Below are 23,711 nucleotides of genomic sequence, written 5' to 3'. Positions count from 1 at the left end.
CTCCTTATTTTTGTTTGCTCGTTTTGGTTTTGTTTTGGGTGGGTTTTTTGCCCTGCAGGGGGCAAAGACGAAATAAATTTGAGTGAATGTCTCCTTTCCTGCCATCAGCAGGGGACAGAGCTGAGGGTTTCTAGGCTGAGGAACCAGAGGAAGTCCCACATGCCCTTGTGCTGCTCTCCTCCCTGGCAGTGCCCAAGGCCGGGCTGGACAGGGCTGGGAGCAGCCTGGGACAGTGCCAGGTGCCATGGCAGGGTGGCACTGGATGGGCTTTGAGGTCCCTCCAGCCCAAACCGTGCTGGGATCTGCTGCAACCAGAAGAGTTCTGAGACACCACACAGCCGCTTCATTGTGGTACCAGCACCAGCGTCCCTTGGCGCCAGCACATCCTCACGGCAATCGTTTATCCCCAGTTCTCCTCGGTGTTGCTCTGCCCAGAGCACACCCAGCAAACGCTGCCCATGGCAGAGGTGACCCTGGGTGAGCTCCGAGCTCCCTTACCTCCCAAACCACGCTGGCGTTTCCTCACGGCCACCGCCCGCGGGCCCAGCGCGAAACCCACCCACCGAAGTGGGGACAGCACCGCCTCGAGCAGAGCCCAGTCCCACCCTTGCCCCTGCTGCCTTTTCCTGGCATAAAAATCAGGATTTTCCCTGATCCCAGGCTGGGAGCAGCCCCGGGGCAGCGCTGCTTTAATGAGCGCGGCCCGGGCACAAATCCTCCGAATAACGCTGGATGTGGACAGGGTCGGGAGATCACCGCGGGCTGGGATATAGCAAACATCACCAGAAAAAACGCAGCTTGAGCCGAGCCGAGCTGAGCCGAGCTGAGCTGAGCTGAGCCAAGCTGAGTTGAGCCGAGCTGAGCTGAGCTGAGCCGAGCCGAGCTGAATTGAGCCGAGCTGAGCCGAGCCGAGCTGAGCTGAGCTGAGCCGAGCTGAGCTGAGCTGAGCCGAGCCGAGCCGAGCTGAGCCGAGCCGAGCTGAGCTGAGCCGAGCTGAGCTGAGCTGAGCCGAGCTGAACTGAGCTGAGCCGAGCTGAGTTGAGCCGAGCCGAGCTGAACTGAGCTGAGCTGAACTGAGCCGAGCCGAGCTGAACTGAGCTGAGCCGAACTGAGCCGAGCCGAGCTGAGCTGAGCCGAGCTGAGCTGAGCTGAACTGAGCCGAGCTGAGCTGAGCCGAGCCGAGCTGAGCTGAGCCGAGCTGAACTGAACTGAGCCGAGCTGAGTTGAGCCGAGCCGAGCTGAACTGAGCTGAGCTGAACTGAGCCGAGCCGAGCTGAACTGAGCTGAGCTGAACTGAGCCGAGCCGAGCTGAGCCGAGCTGAACTGAGCCGAGCTGAACTGAGCCGAGCTGAGCCGAGCCGAGCTGAGCCGAGCTGAACTGAGCTGAGCCGAGCTGAACTGAGCCGAGCTGAGCTGAGCCGAGCTGAGCTGAGCCGAGCTGAGCTGAGCCGAGCTGAACTGAGCTGAGCTGAGCTGAGCTGAGCTGAGCCGAGCTGAGCCGTTCCCAGTGGCGCCGGCGGCTCCGAGCCCTCATAAAAGCGCTGTCTGCAGCCGCGGAGTGCTGAGTAACAACAGCCAGCAGCCGGGGCCCTGGAATTAGAAGGACAAATTAAATTGGCCCTTTCCATCTCGTGCGGGATTTAAACACACGTTGCTGCGCTTGTTAAGGGCCGGCAGGAAGCTGGGAGCGAGCTGGGTGTTACAGGGGGGAGCCGCAGCTCAAGCCGCCGGTGGCAGGTTTGGGGAGATTTCAGCGGGGATGCTGCTTGGTTCGTGTCACTCTAAATAAGAATAATAATGATTTGGTCCCCTTTCCGCAGAGATTCTTAGCCTACGATTCAAAGTAACTTAAGAAACATAAAAAACAACCCACAACCAAACAAAAAAAACCCCACACAGGAATATCCCTGTGTTAGAAATGGGATTGTCTGACAGAGGTTGAGATTTCAGTGGGAATGCTGCTTGGTTCGTGTCATTCTAAATAATAATGTAATAATAATCATAATAATGATTTGTTCCCCTTTCCACAGAGATTTTTAGCCTACGATCTCAAAGTAACTTAAGAAACATAAAAACCAACCCACAACCAAACAAAAAAAAACCCACACAGGAATTCCCTGTGTTAGAAATGGGATTGTCTGACAGAGGTTGAAATTTCAGGGTCAGTGCTATTTGGTTTGTGTCATTCTAAATAATAATGTAATAATAATTATAATTATAATAATGATTTTTCCCCCTTTCCACAGAGATTTTTTAGCCTAGCATCTCAAAATAACTTGAAAACACTGAAAACAAAAACAAACAAAAAAAACAACCCACAACCAAACAAAAAAACACACACTAAACCCCCCCACAGGAATATCCCTGTGTTACCAATGGGATTGTCTGACAGAGGTTGAAATTTCAGGGTCAGTGCTGTTTGGTTCATGTCATTCTAAATAATAATGATTGTAATAATTATTATTATAATGATGATGATAATAATAATGATTTGTTCCCCTTTCCACAGAGATTTTTAGCCTACGATCTCCAAGTAGCTTAAGAACATTAAAAACATAAAAACAAACCACAACCAAACAAAAAAAAACCCACAAAAAACCACGACAGGAATATCCCTGTGTTAGAAATGGGATTGTCTGACAGAGGTTGAGATTTCAGTGGGAGTGCTGCTTGGTTCATGTCATTCTAAATAATAATGATTGTAATAATTATTATTATAATAATGATGATAATAATAATAATGATTTGTTCCCTTTTCCACAGAGATTTTTAGCCTACGATCTCCAAGTAGCTTAAGAACATTAAAAACAAAAACAAACAAAAAAACCCACAAACAGACAAAAAACCCCCCCAAAAATCCCCCCAAGGATATCCCTGTGTTACCAATGGGATTGTCTGACAGAGGCTGAAGTAATGGGACAGTTTGGAGAATAGAATTATAGATCAGAGAGCTCTGGCCCTATCTTGGCTCCCCAAACTTTGATTAAAACACAAAAGCCCTTTTCCACAAGCCCTCATCCTCCCCAGCTTCAATATTAGATATTTCCCACGTGACAGATGCATTCTAATTACAAATTATCAAAATAGTGATGCTTGATCAGGCAGGACATTCATGGTATTGAGATGTTCCAAGTGCAGAAATCATCGGAGGAACTTCTGGAAAATGGAAAATAAAGGTTTGGAGATGTGGGAAGTGCTCTTAGATGGTGCTCAGATAAAAAGCAGAAGAGCTGGGTCTCTAGGCCTGGTAAAATGTAAACCCCAAATTCCAAATCCCTGCGCCTCGAAGGGAGAGAAGGTGAGGAGCAGAGACCTGGCCTGACCCCATTTCTCCAAAGGGAGGGCGCCTGAGGCTCTTTCAAATGGCTGCTCCTTTCAAATGTGAGGATTAATTTTCCTGGCAGAGGAATGTTTTGGATTTTTCAGCTGGTGGGAGGAGGAGGGGACCCTCGATACCCAGCAGGGAGAAACTGGGGGTGTAAATAAGAGACTGCATCGAGTGGTTTGGGGTCTCTGAGGTCTTGCTGGAGCCTGAAAACAATCTGGGTGAGATTATGGATGGGGCAGCAGCAGAGTCCCAGGGGGAGAAATGCCCCAGGAGCAGCCCTCAGCTGCTGCACCTTGCAGGAATTCCTCAGCAGGACACAGGTGGCTTTTCCCCCTCAGTGATGTGACAGTAACTTCAATCTCTCTGCAGTTTCCCTCTTTTATGGAAGCACCCTTTTCCAAGAAATCCCTGGAGTTTAGTGTCTGATCAGTTTTCTGAGCAGCTCAAAATCTTACTTATTCTCTCATTTCTACCTGTTTTCTATAAAATTAGATTAAACTAAACACAACTTTGTTTTGTTTTTGTGTTTTTTTTTTTTTTTTTACCCACAGTTATTGATGAACAAGCAAATTGGGTTAAAAAGATATGAAGTGGATGGAAGAAAAGTCCTGTTTTATTTTGACGAGGTAATGGCTTTGTTTCTTATAATTATGTTGGATTTTAATGGAAGGCAAATGAGCAGGGGATGGGGCACAGAGCTTTTGGTCACTCTGCAGATTTAACTGGCTTCTTGCTTGAGCTGTGGGTGGGTGCTGTGGTTTTGCTTGAAAAAAAAAAAAGTATAATAGAGGCAGGTGACTCACTTCAACCCATGGAGCGATTTTAGGTAGATATCACTCAGATTTTTTGCCTTGAAATAATCTCACTCTCAGGTACAACTGGCGGTGCCAAATGCAGAATAATTCAGATCTCACAGCACAGACCTGAGAGTGGAAGGTGAGATCAGCAGCAGGAAGTTACCTGGTGGTTGTGGGCAGGCCAGGGAACACAGCTGGAGTGTCTGCAGCTGCTCGGTGGCAAATATGTGTTTTAGAGGTCAGCAAAGCATCCTGGTTTAGTTCAACCTGTTTGGTTTCTATTCGTTATCTCTGTCCCTACACTTGGAGAGTTGGAGGTGTCTTCGTGCTCGGTGTGTCACTTTGGGCCACGTGCTGTGTCCATTTGTCTCTCTCTTCGCTCCAAGTGCAGTTTTTGAGTCTTTTTACACCATTTCACACAGATCCCCAGCCAGTGCATGACCTGTGTGAAGTTCCAAGCTTTCAGAGAGCACATCGTTGGGAAAACAGCCCCCGTTCCTATCAAAGTGTACGATTACTACGAGCCAGGTTGGTGCCTGCTTCCCTTTGATCCCTGCTGACATCACATCTCCAGGCAGGAGGCTCAGCTGTGATTTCCCCTCCTCGCTGCAGCTTTTGAAGCCACTCGTTTCTACAACGTGAGCGAGAACAGCCCCCTGGCCCGGGAGCTCTGCGACGGCCCCACCTGCAACGAGGTGGAAAGCTCGGCCAGCCAGTGGGTTGGTGAGTTACCCCAAAACCACACTGATCTTTTGGAAAAATGGGAACCACGGGTGTTGTGCACTCAGAATTGTATTTAGACAAAGGCTCTGTTCCTCTCTCTGTGTTAGTGGAAGTTTCACAAAGGTTTGGGGGGTCGCAGTGATAAAATCATGACAAACAGGCCAGCGGCGCTCTCCGGGCACTGAAGTGGCCATGATTTGCTTCAGAGGCAAGATAAAATGTCTGATTCTGGAAGAACCTGCACAAGGGGTGATGTGTCAGTAAACGAAGAGGTGGAAAATCTTTACCATGCACTTTGGGTTTTTTCTCTCTCCAGTATTTTGCAGTGGAGTTCCACAATTAACTGTAGGAAGACTGAACAATTTCATACATCCACAAAAGGAATAATTTGCTCCTTTCTGTGCTTTGGGGCCAAAACCAGTTGCTTTATCCCAAGTCAGGAAGCTGTTGCACCACGGTCCTTTCAAAAAGGCAACTTTGTTCCAAAGCTTTTAACTCTATCAAGTTCATTAAGTTCCTGTCAGAAACCTCAGGGAACTCAACGCAAAACCCGATACCAGCGAAATATTCCCGTCCCACCCTCCCTGTGCCATGCAAAACTGACTGGCTTTGTTTCATTGCCAGGCTTTGTCCACTCTGGCCCTTGCAACAACATCTTTGGCTGCCTGGAGGACGAGTACTTCGAGCAGTGCCTGTGCTCGCGGGACTGCGGCTACGACGGGGAGCCCGTGTGCGGCTCCGACGGGCACATCTACCCCAACCACTGCCAGATGGAGGTGGCATCCTGCAGGAACAACACCAGGATAGAGCAGATGCCCATGTCCCAGTGTTCTGCCTGTAGGTTTCCTCAGCTTCCCTTTTCTGGCGTGGTTTGGTGGCGGAGTGTCGCAAACCCTCGTTGGAGCGAGTTAGTGTTCCGTGAGCGGTAGGGAAAGGAGGAGAATTCCAAACTTGCTCTGTGTTATTTTGCTGTTCGTGCTACAGCTCATTAAGTGATAATTGAAGCTGCCTTTCAGCTTGAAAAAAGCTGGTTTTCTGTTCTCATGAATACGTTTTATCAGTCAGAATGAACTGAAGAGAAAGTTAGTGATAATGTTTGATCTGAAGTGAATACTCCTGGATAAAAATTAAATCTGTGAAATGCAATATGCTTTGGAGGCTCTGCATGGGTTTTCAAGGTGTGTAGTGTATCAGGGAGCTGATTGTGCCGCCTCTGGAAACACAAACGTTTTCTAGAGATGCATTAAGGAATTATGAGACCAATGAGTTTATTTTTCTTTTTATTTGCAGCCAAGAACTTGCCAGAAGAGAGGGAGACACACTCCCACACAGCTGAGCAGCCCAGTGTTCCCCAGACTCCTGCAGGTAATGCAAAACCTTTGCACTTATCCAAAAGCTTCCTCTTTAGTAAGGTTAAAGCTTGTCCTATCCCTGTATTAAGCACAGGTGGCTCTCAAGCACATTTTAAGTAAAGATTCTTAATTTCTCCATCTTATAGAAAAGATAGAATATTCAGGAATCAGGGGGGGAAAAAAAAAAATGAAGAGGTCAAGGAAACCGAGGATGAGAGGTATTCAGTAGCAGAGAGCTCTCCCAGTCCTTTTCCTTTCAGGAAATCGTGCAGGAATCCTGCTCAGTTCAGCACCTGCAGGATTTAGATAATTGTTTGTAGGAGTGGACAACCCACCCTCTTATTTTTTCAGCCTTGCTGTGTTTGAACAACACACTCTCTGTGATCCTTTCTTCCACTATTAAACTGGAAAGATCCCATTTAAAGCCAGGCTGATGTAATGTGTTCCAACAAACAACTGAGCAGGACGTGACAACAGCCCAAACCACTGCAGGGACTCAAATCCAGGTGGATTAACTTTGTCCCTGCAGTTCTGAGCAAAAGTGGAGCTGGCAGTCTTGGTTCTCTCAGAGCTGCTGTTTGGAATAAAGAGCCTTAGTGAACAGAAGTGTTAAGGTCAGTGGATGCAGTAGCCAGGAATTTGGCTGCTCATTTTATTTGGTGCTTATGTTCGTGCACTTTTTTCCAAGACTCGTGTCGAACTCGCTCATGGCTCACAATAAATCTCACCAAGAAGCAGTGGAGGGTCAACAGAATAGCTTGTTTTGTGCTGTTTCTAGTAAATAAACTAGACTGGATTTTTCCTGGCTGCTTTCCACTCATTAATTTTCCCCTGGCCTCCAGCTCTCCCAACAAGTTGGTAAAACCAGTCTAATTCTTCAGGAGAAGCCTCTGTGCCTCCTGATGTCCTCCTTGTGCATCAGAGGCAGACTAAGACACGTCCAGCACGAGACACCATCCTGTCCTTTGCCTTCTGGGCAGCAGCTGATGGACAGATTTCTTATCAAGGTGCAAAAACGTGATGAATATTCCATTATGACAGTTTCTAATTGTCATTCGGTCTTAGTGTTTAATGTCTCTACTATTTTCCTCCCTTTTTCTTTTTTCTCTGGACTTATTGTGACTATATCTGTACCTATATCTTGTTGCCTTTTATTCCATGCACGTGCCATGTGCTCAGCATGGAAACTCTGCAATCTGAACCCTTTCAAACAGCATTCCCAAACTATTCCATTTGGGCACTGCTGGAATGTGAGGCCCTTCCGAGGTCTACAGAAATGGGGCTGCCATTATATTATTTTCAAGTGAAAAATTGATATGATTATATGGGGGAAAAAAAAAAAAAATGGAACTAGCTGGTAATCCACAATCCAAAAAATGTTCAGAACGGAGTTTCTGAAATAATCTGCATTGAAGTCAAAGGAAAATCCCTCTGTGGTTTCTGCTCTGAATTGAAAGAATGAGTGCTGGCTCAGAAGGAGCAAAAGGGGAAAACCTGATTATTTTGTGTGGCGTGGTTATGCAGATTTTAGATGGACAAGCCTGAGTGCCAGGAGGATGTTTGTCAAAGCACGAGCGCTGGGATCTGGGAGTGCCCCAATTTCCCGGCAGGGAGATGCTGAGCTGGGAGCAGCCGTGGCAGAGTGAGCACTCAGGAATCAAACTGACTAAATCCTGCACCAGGAAAAGCGCCCAGCATGTGATTTTCATTAATCCTCCGGGCTCCTCTCGGGTCAAGCACACGGGACATGAATCAAAGTGCAGCAGATGAACGAGCCCCTCTCACCCAGGCTCTCCTGGAGCATGTGATGGGGTTAAGTCGGCTCAGGTGCTCCAGCAAGGGCTCTGCTGAGCCGTGCCTAAATCTGTGACTTCCTAAAAGGATGCAAAACTCCAGGAGCCAAATCAAGCTCGGGGCAGGTTGGTGTAAAACCGACTGGGTGTGTTAATCTGCAGGAAATGCCGCCTTCTCGGGGAGGCACGAGGTGTTTGTGCTGTCTGGAAGCCTCCCGGGTTTGCCCTGACACTGGTGCGGCTCAGCTTGGGCTGCTGGATGCTTTGAGGGAGGTTTTGTCCGTGTTACCCAGCAGGGGGAATTGCAGGATGTGTCGGGGCTCCCTCTGGCACACACACGCACCCACAGTGAAGTTCCACACACGCTGGTGGGTTTGCTGGAATAAATCCCAGCTGTTTGAGATCAGCAATTCAACGCTGATGGCCCTGAAAGCTCAGGATGCAGGGCTGTTGCTGTAGGCAGAACATTTTAAAATGCCTTCCCAAAGCCTGCAGAGAGGCAGAATGGCTGAGGTTTGACTTTAGAGCTGCAGCTTTTTTTTTTTTTTTTTTTTTTTGTACAGATGGGTGGGATCCTCTTTGCATCTGTAGATCCTCTGATTGCCAGGGAAGCTTGCAGGGTGACAGGACTCAGCTGAAGGAATCCTGAGGGAATCCCCTTCCTCAGCTGTTCCTTCTCACAGGTGAATTACTCAGTCTCAAAAGGGTGGGACAGGATTTTGATGAGCAGCATGGACCCAGCTCTGGGTGTGCTCCTGAGCCTTCACAGCCTGCTGCAATATTTGTTTGGATAGAAAACCCTGAGCGGAGTTTCTAACTGGAATCTCACTGAGTTTCTGACTGTGGCTTTCCTGAGATCCTTGTCACTCCTTGGCCACAAGGATCTGGGTGGATTTCGGAGCCTGGGGGATCCCCAGTAGCTCTGATGGTGTCTCTCTGATGAGGTGGTGCTTTAATTGCTTCCACAGATCATTAACTCTCTCCTGAAACTGCCCAAATCTCCTTTGCCAAAGGCATCCAAGGTACAGCCACTGATATTGGATATGTTGACATCACAGCGCTGTGATTCTGCGTGGATCTGGTGGAAAACAATGTCCAAGTGTGAGGGGCAGCAGCGTGGGGGGATCAGTGCTGCTGAGGGCAGGAATCCTGTCCTTTGCACAGTTTTGCTCCAGCAATCAGAATCAGATGGCTGGAACTGGAAGAAAATTCTGGGTGGAATTTTGTTTGGTGGTGGTGTTTTGTTTGTGGGGTTTTGGGGTTTTTTTTTGGGGGGGTTGTTTGTTTGTTTGGGTTTTTTGGGGGTTGTTTTGTTTTGTTTTTTGTTGTTGTTGTTGGTTGGTTGGGGGTTTTTGGTGTTTTGGGGTTTTTTTTGTTTTTTGTTTTTTTATAAACGCCATCACCCGCACCAGCTCCTACCAGGAACATCAGCCCAAGCTGGAGTCATCCCCAAAATTCCCTGGCTGGCGTGCTCCCCACAGGGCTGCAGCTCCTTCAGGATTGATTGAAGTGGCACAGGGCTGTTTTTCCTCTTCCCCCCATCGCTGCTCAGCAAACATTGGCCTCGGCACAAGCCTTTGGGGCTGGGGAGGGTGGTTTGTGTGCAGCAGGAAATGTCGGCCTGTGCTCTTTGCTTGGACTCCAGAGCTGAATTCCTGGGAAGAGTCAGGCCTGTGATGTTCGTTCCGTCCCCGGTGGACAGCAATCACCATTCATAGAAGGAGCTCATGATCTGGCAGGTTCTCACAGGGAGGAGGCCAAGAAGGAGTGAGCAGAGCCTGACTCCCCTGCCCAGTGCTGGGAGGATGTGGGAGGCAACAGGGAAGATCCTTCAGATATTTTATTTCCAGAGAACAAACATTTTCAAAGGCCTTGATGAGTGTTCTCTTTAAATAAAGCCAGCTTGGGGCGGGTGGAGGACTTCTCCTCCCTGCAATAATTCTGCCTCAGTGCTTGCTTTGGTTTGGGTTAGAGCAGTGTACACAGAGAGCTGAGCTGGCTAAAGGGGGACTTTAGGAAACACGGCTCTGCTGCTGTTCCTAGAAGTTTTATCTGGCAGTTTTACCCTCTGGACAGGGAGCAGACACCCAGCACAGAGGGAGAGAGTGAGTGGGACCTGCCAGGGTCAGCAGGGAGAGGAGAAATTCCTGCTCCTGCCTCTGCTGGGTCTGTCCCTAGGTGAAGTGATGGAGGTCTCAGTGCTGTGTGACCTCAGCTCCTCGTTCAGCACGGAGTCACTGGCTCTGCTGTGGGTTCCTGGCCTCGAAATCTTCACACTTGGGCTGAAAAGAAAGCTGGCTGCCTCCAGTGATCAGTCACAAGTGAGCTGTTCCCTCAGGGTCTCCCTCCAGCTCTGGCGCTTGTTTTATGAAATGAAGCACAGCTGAGGGCACACAGAACACGTCCCCAGAGGGATGGGGCTCTCCTGACCTGAGGTGCCTGGTCAGAGCAGAGATTTTCAGGGTGCAGAGGGAATCCCCTCTGCATGACACTTTTATCTCACTGTGTGCAGCTCTCAGGGTGGTGGGTCTGCACTTCAGCGCCTCAGTTATTCCATGCCGGAAAAGGAGACTTGGAGGTTTTTTCAAACTACATTGCCATTGCTCTCCCTTTATTTCCCTTTCCCACGTTGTTTCCTCCACTCTCCCCCTTGTTTCTTCCTCTTTCCCCCCTTGTTTTCTCATTTCCTCCTTTCCCCACCCTTATTTCCCTTCCCCCCTTGTTTCCCCTTTTCCCCTCTCTTTGTTCCCCCTCTTTCCTTTCATTTTATTCCAGTGTCCAGGTCTCAGAGAGGGAAATTGAAAATTCTGCTTTTGCAGCAGCTTCTCCCATCCCCTGTGGCTCCCAGCAGACTCGTGCCGCTGCCCTGACACTGCAGCCTCCTTCCCTTGTGTCCAGCACCCCTGACTAAACCCCCTCCTTCTCCTGCCCTTACCCTGTGGCTCTGTGGCCATGCAGGAATGCAGCTCCTGCAACCCCTGCAGCTCCTGCAACCCCTGCAGCCCCTGCAGCCCCTGCAGCTCCTGCAACCCCTGCAGCTCCTGCAGCTCCTGCAGCCCCTGCAGCTCCTGCAACCCCTGCAGCCCCTGCAGCTCCTGCAGCCCCTGCAACTCCTGCAGCCCCTGCAGTTCCTGCAGCCCCTGCACCTCCTGCAACCCCTGCAGCCCCTGCAGCTCCTGCAGCCCCTGCAACTCCTGCAACCCCTTCAGCTCCTGCAACCCCTGCACCTCCTGCAACCCCTGCAGCCCCTGCAGCTCCTGCAGCCCCTGCAGCTCCTGCAACCCCTGCAACCCCTGCAGCCCCTGCAGTTCCTGCAGCCCCTGCAACCCCTGCAGCTCCTGCAACCCCTGCAACCCCTGCAGCTCCTGCAGCTCCTGCAACCCCTGCAACCCCTGCAGCTCCTGCAGCCCCTGCAACCCCTGCAGCCCCTGCAGCTCCTGCAGCCCCTGCAGCTCCTGCAACCCCTGCAGCTCCTGCAGCTCCTGCAGCCCCTGCAGCCCCTGCAGCTCCTGCAGCCCCTGCAACCCCTGCAACCCCTGCAGCTCCTGCAACCCCTGCAGCTCCTGCAGCTCCTGCAACCCCTGCAGCTCCTGCAGCCCCTGCAACCCCTGCAGCTCCTGCAGCCCCTGCAGCTCTGGTTTGTCATGACAGGTAAAAGAACTATAAAAGAAAGGCCTCACAAAAATCAAGCCTGCTCTGCTGAATTGCCAAAGTTAGCCTGACACTTCTTCGAAGTAATTTGTATATTCCCATGTGAAAACAGTCTTGGTATGAAAACTCGTTAGTGTGACAACTTAGCCCTGTGTTGAAAAACAAATGCACCTGCAATAACAAGGGATTTGTCCCACGAGATTCAGTAAAGAAAATACATAAACAATGCAAGAATAGAGAGATTTCATGGACAAGCGGAATACCTTTTACTAACCAACAGAATAATTGGCAAGAAAGCGATCAACCAATTAACGCGGCGCACGAGGTCCGTGAAAACCGCATAAAACGAGCTGTGAAAATGAAGGGTTGGCTTTTCCCGCCCGAGGAGAACGGAGAAAATGGCTAACTTATTCCAACACTGGTTCCCCCAGCAGCCGAGGAGGGGCCCCCCCTGCACACAGACCTGTCCTACTACTCCTACGAGTACGAGCCCGACGCCTTCGCCGACGCGCTGGAGGCGGCGGAGCTGAGCACGGCCCGGGCAGGGGACAGCAGCCAGGGACAGCCCACCCCAGCTGAATGGTGAGCCCTCAGCTGCGAGGGTTTTATCTTTTCTTTATAGTAGAGCTGGGATTAATCCATGGGAGATGGAGATTTCTCATGTTGGGACTCAGGTGTTCATTAATTCTTGTCTAAAGCAGTGTCACCAGTTGTGAGTTCCAGCCAACAAGGGAGAAAATGGTTCTGTCTCTGACTCTTTCCGTGGTCGTTTAAGCATAATTTGTCCAATGATGAGATGACACCTATATTATTTATACTTTTAACCCAATAACCGACCACCCGAGGCACAGATCTCTGCTTTGAGATGACAGGGGCAGGAGCCCAGCAAGGGCTGGAGCTGTGCCAGGCCTTGGGATGGAGCTCAGGGAAAGGTTCTTCCCCCCGAGGGTGCTGGGCGCTGCCCAGGCTCCCCAGGGAATGGTCCCAGCCCCGAGGCTGCCAGAGCTGCAGGAGCTCTCAGGGATGCCCAGGGTGGGATTGTTGGGGTGTCTGGATTTGATCCCTGTGGGTCCCTCCCAGCTCTGTGACATTTTCCCTGCCCAGGCTCAGCGATGTCCCACAGAGGTGCATCACAGCAAGGTGACTTTTCCTCCTGGTGTTCTCTTTCCGACAGAAATACGTAATTTAAATGAAGAGAAGAGGCTCAGAATCGACTCCTGTAAGAGTTTGTTCCTCCAGACGACCTGCTGCAGAACAGAATCCCAATGATGACTACTTCCTGATGCCCTCAGAACTGTAGGCTTTGCTGCCCCACGGGGCAGATCTGGAGCTCTAAGGGGGACACTCAGCGTTATTTCTCTGTCCATTTTCCTGCCTTCTGTGCATCCTCTTTGGAGCCCTTCCAGTGATGAGAGACCAACATGCTGTGCCCTCTAGGTGAGAAAAATAGGGGCTGGAATTCAAACCTATAGAGCATTTCTAAGTGTTTTCTCTGCTATCAGGATATCCTGCAAATGCCATTTCCTAGCTACACTTAGAAGCTAAGTCCAGGCCTCGTGCTTAGCTGAACTGCTGTTCGAGGAAAGATGGCTGAGAAGTTTTTTTGCTCAAATTATAATAATAAAAATCAGTGGGTTTTTTGCCAATTATGACATAGCAAGAGGCTGCTCGTCTTCCCCAGCCCGTCAGCCTGCTGCACCTACGAGAAAAACACTTCCCTGTGGCTGCACAGCTCAGGGGAGCTCTTGGGAGGTACATTTTACCGGAGAAAACCGAAATCCACTGCCAGGGCTGAAAGGCACCGTGTCTGCTGCTGCCTGCAGGCCTCAGCAGAGGCAGGGATGAGGTGGGGGAGCCCTCTTTGAGTTGCACTATGTGCTGACAGGGGCTGCTTGCAGCCTTCTCAGCCCCTTTCCTCCTCAAAGCCTGGCCTGAAAATGAACCTGGCTGAGGCACAGCCCTTTTAAAATGTTTGCTTGACTTCACCAAACGCTTTTCTTTTGCTCCTACTGGCATCCAGCACAGTGTGTTCTGGTCCTGGTGCTCCCTGCCCAGGCCCTGGCTCTGCTGGCCAGTACCAATCCCTGGTGCCACAGGCTGGACTCCCTCGGTCTGACCTGCCCCAAGCAACGTGGCAAAACTTAAAAAGAAAAGCTTTGTGTTCCCAAAAGTACAGGAGCCAAGATTTTTGAGTTTCCCTTCCTGCCTGGAGCAGCATTGTTCGCTTTGGAGGAGTTACATGCAATTGCCTCTTGCAAAATAGTGTTAATATTTTATCTTCCCACTTCTATTGTTACCAGGACCCAGAGCAGGGTGGAAACTCCTTTTGAGGGTGTTTATTGGTGAATGGAAACAGAAGGGAAAAAAAGAAAAAAAAAAAGCCCAGCTCCATTCATTTTTAAGGCTTGTTTACACAGGAACCATGACAAGAATATATCCCAGGATAGACATTCCATTCCAGAATAAAGGCAAGTTTACTCCAGAAGAATGTCCACATGGGGACAAGCAGGAGGGATCCCAGAGGCTGGGCATGTGTCGCTTCCAGTCCTTTTTCTCTGGGGCCAGACATTGGCAGGGTGCAGCTGACACGATGAAGGTCTGGGTCTCAAAGTTCCCAGGAGTTTCAGAGCTGCCTCCTTGGCAGCTTTGCCAGCTTCCCCTGCTGGCTGCTGCCGTGGGCTGAGGGTTCTGCCCCATGGCTGGGGTGTGCAGGGGCAGATCCTGCCCTCACCCTGGCAGCTGCATTCCTGCCTGGCAGGTAAATGAATGCCTTTAATCTAAATTCCACCTCCTGCAAGCAACCGTCCTGGCAGGCACTGGCTATTGTGTACACACACAGGACTGAGTCAATATTTATCCCTGGGTGAATAACAGGCCTAGTGTGAGCTGCAACAAGATTTCTTTCTTTTTTTTTTTTTTTTTTTCCTTTCTTTTTTCTTTTTTTTTTCCTTTTCTAAAACTCAGAGCTGCACAATACAAACCCTGCTGTTTGCTGCTGTGAGTGGGGAGAATGAGGCATTTGGTCACTCTGGTAATGTCCACGAGTGGCTTCACCCAGGAGATGGGACCTCTCTTCTGGGCTCCTCAGTCTCCTGTCCTCAGTTCCTTTCTGGTTTTCCTTTCCTGCTCTCTCTCCCCCATTCTGCACTCAGTGAAGGCTTCTGGAGAGATATTTGAAGTCTTTTTAAAATTGATTTAAATCCTCTCCCAGATCCTTGGGCACTCACACCTCCCCCCAGGGATGAGGAGCTGAGGGTGGGGAGTTCCAGCCAAGGATTAAACCTGGCTTTCTTCACTTTCCCCAGGTTCTGGGACGTGTAATGTCCTAATTCCAGATGCAGACATCCCCCTGTTGCTGCCAGGTAAATAATTCCTGCTGGTGGTGCCAGCCCATCAATCAGAGCCTTGTCTGAGGGGTTTCTGTGCCAGTGCTTGAAGCAGAAGGAGTCTGGCTTCTGCTCTACAATTCAAAGTAAAGCCAGAGAGCCCTGGACCCTCAGAAGGCAAAGGCAGAGCAGCCTTAATGTCCTCAGAGCCAGACAGAGCAGGGCAGTGTGTGGGAGGGGATGTGACAGGATTTCTGGATCCTGACTTCACCCCCTGTGCTTCTTCCCAGCCTTGGCACTTCCAATCCATCTGCTCTCGGCAGCCTCTGCCTTCCCTGCTCCTGCTACACCAAACCAGCTCCTCTTTGTAGCTAAAGAGAAAAAAGGTGATTTTATTTAAGGAGTTGAATCAAGGAACCTGCAGTTATACCACTGTGGTTGCCTTTTCCCCCATCACAGGAATAGAGGAGAAGATCTCTGCTCTCTTCTCCACCCCAGCTGAGGGTCCAGAGCTTTCCCCTGTCCCACATTTGCTGTTCATGTTTCTTGTGACCATTATTAATTCTTATCTAGGGAAAAAAAAAATAGATTATTTCTCCTCCATTCTTCATCATCCTGCTTGGAATACAGAAACTTCAGGACTGGATCCCTGAGCAGCACTGGACACAGCACAGCTGTGCACACTCAAAGCTTTGTCCCACTTCAGTCTCTCTCCTGCCCCTGAGAGCACAAGGACATCTCAGGCTCCCAGTTTAGACAGAAGGATTGATTTTGGGTTTTTTTTCCCCACCAAGGAAGACCAGCTGGGTGCTGGAAATCCAAAGCCAGCGAGGCCAGCAGCAGCTGCTGCTGCTCTGGGTTGTTTCTGGCTTAGAGACGTTTTCCTCCTTCAGAGAGATGCTTCTTTCCTTTTCCTGATGGTCCCTCACTGCAAAAGGAGAAAAGTGCCAGTGGGTTTGTAAGACACAGAAATCGCTTCCTCCATCGAGTTCTGTGGCTGAATAGCTGCAGCAGTGCTAGTTACCTGTGACTGATGCTTGCAATCCTTCCAAGGAAATGAATATTTATATATTTGTAACTGTACATTATGCAGAGTAATCATTACCATGGTATTTATTTTAAAGCAATAGTTCCCCTTGTTCTTTCTTGTCCTGTGTTTTGGTCTTGCCTCTTCCCCTCCTTCTTAACCAGCCTCAGTAGAAAGCAAATACCAGAAGAATGTTGAGCTTGCTTGACGAACGTCCCCGACACACCAGCACTTGCTTTGCTCACACTGACTGTCGACATTTAGTGCACAATAACCTGGTTTTCATTATTGTGAATAGAGCAACTATTTAGAAAACCTCTATCAGCCTGTGTTTGGGGTTGGGTTTGGGTTTTTTTTTTTTTTTAGTCCTTGGTGTTTCTGACTGAGTGCCCAGCACCCGGAGCCCAGCTTTGTGTTTCCCCCGCCTTTTGCCCCCACACACAGGTACACACAAACAGCTCTCTGACCAGTTGTTGGTTTGTTCACACACACCTTAGCAAGTCTGAGTCCAGAAAAGTGTTTGTTTTAGATTCTGATAAATATTTTATTAAAAATCGATTTTAAGACAATCCTCTCTGCCTCTTATTCAGACTTTAAATTGTCGAGCCTGTGCCGGGAAAATGAAAGAATTAAGGAGCTCTAAAGAGGTTTAGTGCTTATTTTCTACCTGGCTGCTCCCAGGGCTGTGCCCCAGTTGTGTCTGGGAGATGAGCTGGCTGCGTTTTGTCAGATTTGCAGCAGGTTCCAATAAGCAACAAACCTGAGCACCTCTTTGATTGGAGACAGCTTTTAGCTGTTGGGGACATTACACGAAGGAAGTTTGGAGTATCAGAGGGTTTGCTCCATTCCTGCTTTACTATTTCCCTTCATGAGACATTATTTTTTTACAAAATCAGTTAATACAACGTTTGCCTCAGAGAAATGATAGATGCCAAGGGTGATTTGCAAAACCAGGGATGAGTGAACGGGATTTTTACACCTTTTACCAAGAGGGGGCTGACATTACTGAGGGGTTGCTTACAAATCAAGCCAAGAATGTTTTTGCTACACAAGCCAGTGCTCTGCACTCTTTTGACAGGCTGATTTAGTTCAGGAGAGTATCTTTTGAAGCACTTAGTAATTTGGTTTTGTGATGACAGCTCTTTTTCGGTGTTAGGGAAAGGGAATATGCATTTGAGGACAGTTGATTTATTAAAGAAATATGGGTATTGATCTAGTATCGATACCCAACTGTGACGGACAAAAACTCTCTAACAGTTTAAAGTTAGAAAGTGTATGTTTATTACGGCCGGGCAGCATGCGGGATATTTCCCTAATTTGCACTGCGAAATTCACAGGTAATTACAAAGTCTTTTATTTACAAAAGTGTTGAATATCCAAAATACAAATGCATATCCATACCCCTGTCACCTCCCATTCCTCGCTTCATATGCTAATTGACAAAAAGGCTATTAAGCATGAGTACTTTGTTTCTTAAAATGAGTCGGGGGTCTGTTTTGGGGAGGGGTCACCAAAATGAGGAAGTAAGATGAGTCTTCCTCGTCCTGACCTTTCTACCTTTTCAATGCATTCGTGACAAATAATTCCTTGGTAGAACTTACAGTTCCCTGTGTTCAATGGGTCCTTTAAGCAGGAAATCTGCAGCTATCTTATGTCCTATTTACCACATTTTGGTTTTCATTACAAGGACAACTACATAAACATAAACCTGACAAGAAATGAGTTACAAGATCCGGGGTAGCTTATCTAAGATCCGTCTTCTGTTAACTGCGAACAAAGATTACCTATCTACTTCAGCTAATTCAGCAACTTATTATCTTAACTTTCCTAAAAAATCCTTAGTTCCTCAAAATTAACATCTCACAGTGAGCAAGCCAGGAGCAGGGCTAGCAGGCAGGGAGCAGTCAGGTTAGGAACAGCAGAGCCAGGTGCAGGGGGAGGAACGTCCCTGCTGGTGTGTGACCAGCTGAGAAGCTGCAGGCGGTGTCCCAGCAAAGGATGGACGTGTCCAGCACTCAGCATCTTGCCTGGGCAAAGAATCCCCCAGCCTGGGTTCATTCAGCATTATCTGTGCAGGCAGGGAAAAGCTGCTCTGGGTGAAACCTGCGGAGTTGCGGCGCCGAATTCACCTTATCCCCACTGCGAGCACGATGGGAGCGGCCCGCCGGGCCGGAGGCTCACACCAGCGAATGCTTGGAACGGGGCAGCGTTTCCTTGGAGGTCTTTAGCGACGTGGTGGTTTTTTTGCTGCCCCTGAAGATTCTCCTCCTCACCTTCTCCCGGAAATCCTCAGACACGTAGTAGTAGACGAAGGGGTCGGCGCAGCTGTTGCAGGCGCTGAGGGCCAGGCTGACCATGTAGCCGAGGTAGAGCCGGCCGTGCAGCTTGGAGCAGGGGCTGGAGTAGTGGAGCAGCAGCAGGACGTTGCTGGGGACGTAGAAAACCACCAGGGCCACCACCACGAGGGCCGTCAGCTTGGCGGCGTGGCAGTAGCGGCCGCCGCCGCGCAGGAGGACGCGCAGCACCGCGCCCGAGCTCAGCGCCAGCAGCAGCAGCGGCAGCAGGAAGGCGCCGGAGACGAGAGCCACGAAGTAGCGGAAGTAGAAGCCGTCGTCCTCGTGCCGCGGCAGGACGTCGTGGCACAGCGTGAGGCCTGCTCCGAGCAGCGGGTAGGACTGGCGCTGCAGGGCCAGGGGCAGCGTCAGGGCCGCGGCGCAGAGCCACACGGCAGCGCAGGCGCCGGCGGCGAAGGCCGGGGTGCGGAAGGCGCGGGAGGAGAAGGGGTGAGCCACGGCCAGGTAGCGGTCGGCGCTGACGCAGGTGAGCAGCAGCACGGAGCAGTACATGTTGCCGTAGAAGAGAGCGGTGCTGAGGCGGCACAGCGCTTCCCCGAAGGGCCAGTGGTTGCCCAGGAAGTAGTAGGAGATCTTGAAGGGCAGCACGCAGATGAGCAGCAGGTCGGCGGCGGCCAGGTTCATCAGGAACACGGTGGAGGTGAGGCGCTCGGCCCTGGTGGCCAGCACCCACAGGGCCAGCGCGTTGGCCGGCAGCCCCAGCAGGAACACCAGGCTGTAGAGGCACGGGATGAGCCGCACGGTGACGGCGCTGCCCAGCTGGGCTCGCGTGGCCTCGGGGATCAGCAGGTAGGTGACGTTGTTGACCGTGGCCTGGTCGCCCGGGATGGCTCGGGGACACGGGGTGGCCTCCGGTGTGGCGGCCTGATCATTGGTGCTGTTCTGGGAGTAGTCTGTGAGAGGAAGGAGGTCTGTCACCTGCTCAGCCTGTCACCTGCTCAGCCTGTCACCCGCTCAGCCTGTCACCCACCCAGCCTGTCACCAACTCAGCCTGTCACCCACTCAGCCTGTCACCCACCCAGCCTGTCACCCACCCAGCCTGTCACTAACTCAGCCTGTCACCCACCCAGCCTGTCACCCACCCAGCCTGTCACCCACCCAGCCTGTCACTAACTCAGCCTGTCACCCACTCAGCCTGTCACCCACCCAGCCTGTCACCCGCTCAGCCTGTCACTAACTCAGCCTGTCACCCACTCAGCCTGTCACCCACCCAGCCTGTCACCCGCTCAGCCTGTCACTAACTCAGCCTGTCACCCACTCAGCCTGTCACCCACCCAGCCTGTCACCCGCTCAGCCTGTCACTAACTCAGCCTGTCACCCACTCAGCTGTCACCCGCTCACTGGGCAGGGCAGGCTGGAGGCTCTGGAGGCTGCACACACAGCTCACCCCAAAGGCTGCTCTTCATCTTTTCTGTTGGGGTCCCTGTAGCTGGGAGTGCTCTGTCGTGTGACGGGCAGAAAAAGCTGGGAGGCAGAGTTAGGTGTGCAGGAGTCACCCTCAGCAATGGATGAGGATGTTTCTGAGAACACCCCCAAGATTCCTCTGCCCTGTGGTTTTCCACAGCTCACAATGGACTGTGATGCTCTACAGCCATCAGCAGGCCTGGGAATCCAGAGAACAATTCCTCTGCTGGGCTTTCACAACAATCCGAAGGTCTGGAGCCACTCCAGTGTAAAGCTTTGGCTCTGGGAGTGTAATTAGCTAAAGACTTCGCTTTTGAGTCCTTTCTGGTTTACCGCTCCTCTATTTTCCCCTTCTCTTTCTAGTTTCTTCCACCCCAGCTTCTTTCTCTGCTGTATCACCTCTGCCAACCCCCTGCTTCAACAAGAGCCCGCACGAAGCTCTACCAGAGCATCCTCCCATGGGAGCTCATTAAAAAGCGAGTTTTCAGGGATCTACCAAAGGTCCCAAAGACCCAGCAGTTTAAGAAGCAGCAGTTTGCACCCAGAGGAACACACTCACCATCGTAGTCCGAGGCCAGGCAGAGGCCCCAGAAGGCGCAGCAGAGCAGGAGCCGCGTGTCCCCGAGGGTCCCCATGGCAGCGCAGGGCCCGGTGCCACAGCGCAGTGCCAGAGCTGTGTGGCAGCAGCGGCATCAGGGATCCTGCTTACACATTTCCTCCTGCTGGTCCTTAACTCTCGGAAGCAGCGGGGCTGATCCCGGCAGGATGAGGGGACGGAGGGGCCGTCACCAACCGGGGCTGCCCAAACCCAGGCTGGACAACCCCAGCGTCAGAGTGTGGGGCTGGGAGGGGCTTATCCATCCAGGCCTGAAGTGTTTCAGGGCTGCACTACATCCTCAGCGTGAGATGATGGCTCAAGTGACTCATCTGGGTCTCCTTCCTGCTCCGGAATATTCCTGGAAATAACAAATGTGGTGGGGTTTGATACAGTCTGCACACAAACGGAGCCCACGCACCTCTGCCCGTGGAAATGCTGAGCATCCTCCCACCACAGAGACCTGAGAGGCTCTGCGGGTGAGCTGAGGTCTTTTCCTAAAGCCTGAGTCACATTTTCTGGTACAACAAACAGGGAGCTTTCCCAGATACCAGAGCTGCAGAGCACACAGATCTCCCAGTGATTACACGGGGCTCCTGCAGACTCGTGTTCTGGCAGTGGAAGGGTTTTAGTGTCAGCCTTGCAGCCCCCAGATCAGCCTGGGCCCTTCAGAGCTCCCTTTTATCCCTGCTCCTTCTTCCTGCCTAAACGGCACCAAGCTCCTGCACCTTCTTGATTTTACTGCAGAGGATGGTTAAAAGTCCTCTGGGCCGGAGCTGTTTGCTCTTGGAAGCAGCAGCAGGAGCACCACGACACACCAAGGACGAGTGGCAAGGAGAGGGAGATGCTTTGCTTCCTCTGATAAACCCCTGGGGCAGGGAGAGCAGCTCCAAGCAGCAGGAAAGGGGCCTGCAAAGAGCACGCAGGAAATCCCTGCTGCTGGGGAGATAACGGGGCCCCACAAAAAGCTGCTTTTTCCCAGAGCTGAGCATCCCACCCTGCACAATGCCCGCTCTGCCTGGGGTAAGAGCTCGGAGCAGCTCATGGAGCTGCTGGCTGTGCCCAGAGGACAGCTCAGATAATGCTCTAACGGGGCTGGCAGAGGTTAGCTGAGCCTTAAAACCCTTTTCTGCCAGGTTCCTCCTGCTGTAACCCCCAGAGCAGGTCCCTTCCGTGCTCTGCTCTGCACAGCAGCTCTGGGCAGCTCCCAAATCCTCTCCCATCTCCCGTGTCACAGCCCCAGCGTGACCCTGGCCACGCCGTGCACATCCCGTGGGACAGGAGGTCATGGCTGGAGAGGGGCTGGGCTCTGGGCTGTTTTCTGCAGTCCTTGCCTGGCTCTGCAGGGGAGGAAGGACAGGAGCTGGAGCCCAGGCAGTAGGAACTGTAAATTTGGTTTGGCAACCTGAGGAGCAGCTCGTTTCTTTCTCCTCGCCTCATGAATGGCCTCTTCTGTGAAGGTTGCAAATCTGAGCCTGGCTGCTGTTTGATGAGATTCTTCTATTCCAAGGAGAAAATGATCCTATTTCCTTTGCTTTCACCATATTCCCACATCCTTGTGCCGAGCGTGTCAAGAGGTGGAGTTCCTCTGGCAGGGAGGGGAAGATGCAACGTTAGATGTTTTGCTTTTGTGATTCTCTCAGGATTTATGAACCATTGCAGAATGACTCATGTGGCCACATATTTTCCATGCCTCAGCCAGGATCCTTTCCATGCTCTGTATGCAAAAAATTATCCATAATCAGGTTCAGATAGTGTGCAAATCACAGCCCTGCTTCCTATGGGCAGGTCTCTGGAGCGGAGCAGAGAGGGGTTACTCATCGCTGTATCCTTCATTTTTCAGATGCTGTGTGATCTTTAGTGACTGCCTCAGATGCAGAACAGCTTGCCTGAAAATTCTGATGCCAGAGGTTTGTCACGGCTTGTTAACGTCTCTTTAAGTCGTGTGATCCCTGCCCTGTGGGGTAACAATTTGGTTCTAAAGTAATTCATTGTGCAATAGATCATCTCCTGGGAGCAGGGGGCTCTTCTATTCCGTGGCTCTGAACCCAAAAGATGTCATGCTGGAAATGGGGCTGGGGATTTCAGAGCTCAGAGGGAGGGTAAAGGCACCACCTGGTCTGTCCCATTCATCTTGGAGGCTTGGAAGAGCAAATTGTGGTGGGTAAAGGACGGGATTCACTGTTGCTGCTCTGTTCCAGCAGCTCCAGAGGGTTCCTGAGCAGCAGCTGGGAGCTGTCCCTGCAGGCCCTGCACGTACAAGGTGCCCCCAAATCTCACACATTGTCAGGTCCCCTCCTTCTCCCTGAGCCAACCTGAGCCTCTGCACAGCTCCAGGGAATCTCCTCCTCTCCCTCCTGCTCGTCCCACAGCTCCCCTGTTCCTCTGGGATCCAATCTCTTCCCTGGGTGATCCCATCCATTCTCCTCAGCCTCACGCTGCTGCAGCACTCCTCAGCGAGGATTTTCAGAACTGCTCTCCTGCCTGCTGGCATTTTTCACTTCACACCATAAAAGTCCACGTGAGGACATTTTCCAGGAGTATTTGAAGTTTATTAACACCCCTACAACTCAGTGTTCTGGGATAGCTTTTGGGGGACCTTTCTCAGCAAGATAGTGACACGGGGGTGGGGGCAACCTGGCTGACACAGCCATCATCATCATTATCATCATCATCATCATCATCATCATTCCTTTTCACGAATAAATAAATCTTTGGATTCAATCTTTAGCACAGGTTAGGAGTTGCTAGACTTTAATTTAGTCTTTAAATGGAATGAGTTAGTTCTAATCCAGAGCAACGGCTAAAACATGAAGAAAACCTCAATTTCTGCTTGCACACACCTTTCCAGACTCTCTCACTGGTTCACAGCCCCGACCCTCCCAGTGCATCCCTGTGGTGTGGAAACACATAAAAAACCTCCTGAAATGTTAAAGGCCGAACTCAGGTACTCCCTTCAGCAGCTCCGAGTTTAATTGTGCAAGCCATTTATACCTACCCCATCCTGCAAACCTGAAGGGTGTTTTTAAGCTGTTTGCTGTTGCCAGAGTTGTCCACTCGCTGAGCTCTCCAAGAGCTCTCGTGTCACATCTGGCTGTCCCTCCCCTGCAGCGCAGGGAACATCCCCTTCGTGAGAGGGCCAAGAGGAGACTCTTGGGCTGTGTCCTCTGAGACCCCCCACCACCATTTGAATCAGATTATTCCACGCAGTCGCTGCCCAGGAGGATTGGCATTGGGAGAAGAACAGTTTGTTTCCCTGTGAGCGTGCAGGGGGCTGCACAGAGAGCAGAGCTGCCTTTTGTTGTGGCAACGGAAGTGTTGGGGATGATGTCAAGGAAACTCCTATCAGCTCTGGGTCACA

At 51.0% G+C, this 23,711-nt stretch overlaps 2 protein-coding genes across 10 annotated transcripts in view; one reads left to right on the top strand and one right to left on the bottom strand.

The window, feature by feature from the left end:
• Nucleotides 1-16,498, top strand: part of CPAMD8 (C3 and PZP like alpha-2-macroglobulin domain containing 8) — a 57,819-nt gene extending 41,321 nt beyond the window's left edge. For 6 of the 9 annotated variants that reach the window (XM_040086738.2, XM_040086736.2, XM_040086735.2 and 3 more), the window contains exons 37-43: nt 3,880-3,954; nt 4,548-4,653; nt 4,738-4,848; nt 5,473-5,685; nt 6,139-6,213; nt 12,076-12,226; nt 12,819-16,498. In XM_040086738.2, coding sequence (XP_039942672.1) covers nt 3,880-3,954; nt 4,548-4,653; nt 4,738-4,848; nt 5,473-5,685; nt 6,139-6,213; nt 12,076-12,226; nt 12,819 — 732 coding nt within the window. In that variant the 3' untranslated portion in view covers nt 12,820-16,498. The remainder of the gene's footprint in view (nt 1-3,879; nt 3,955-4,547; nt 4,654-4,737; nt 4,849-5,472; nt 5,686-6,138; nt 6,214-12,075; nt 12,227-12,818) is intronic. The other 3 variants (XM_040086737.2, XM_040086733.2, XR_005704097.2) reach the window with 2 other exon arrangements.
• A 1,676-nt stretch (nt 16,499-18,174) lies between these two features.
• F2RL3 (F2R like thrombin or trypsin receptor 3) lies at nt 18,175-20,403 on the bottom strand. The gene is made up of 2 exons (XM_040086843.1): nt 20,315-20,403; nt 18,175-19,244 (listed from the first exon to the last, which is right to left on the bottom strand). The coding sequence occupies exons 1-2, from the start codon at nt 20,388-20,390 to the stop codon at nt 18,175-18,177; spliced, it is 1,146 nt and encodes a 381-aa protein (XP_039942777.1). The 5' UTR covers nt 20,391-20,403.
• Between the last annotated feature and the right edge of the window lie 3,308 nt (nt 20,404-23,711).

The sequence above is a fragment of the Hirundo rustica genome, chromosome 26 (genome assembly GCF_015227805.2).
Source record: "Hirundo rustica isolate bHirRus1 chromosome 26, bHirRus1.pri.v3, whole genome shotgun sequence".
NCBI classification, from domain to species: domain Eukaryota; kingdom Metazoa; phylum Chordata; class Aves; order Passeriformes; family Hirundinidae; genus Hirundo; species Hirundo rustica.
Note: the sequence above shows the minus strand (reverse complement) of the source record. Positions and strands in the feature narration are given on the sequence as shown.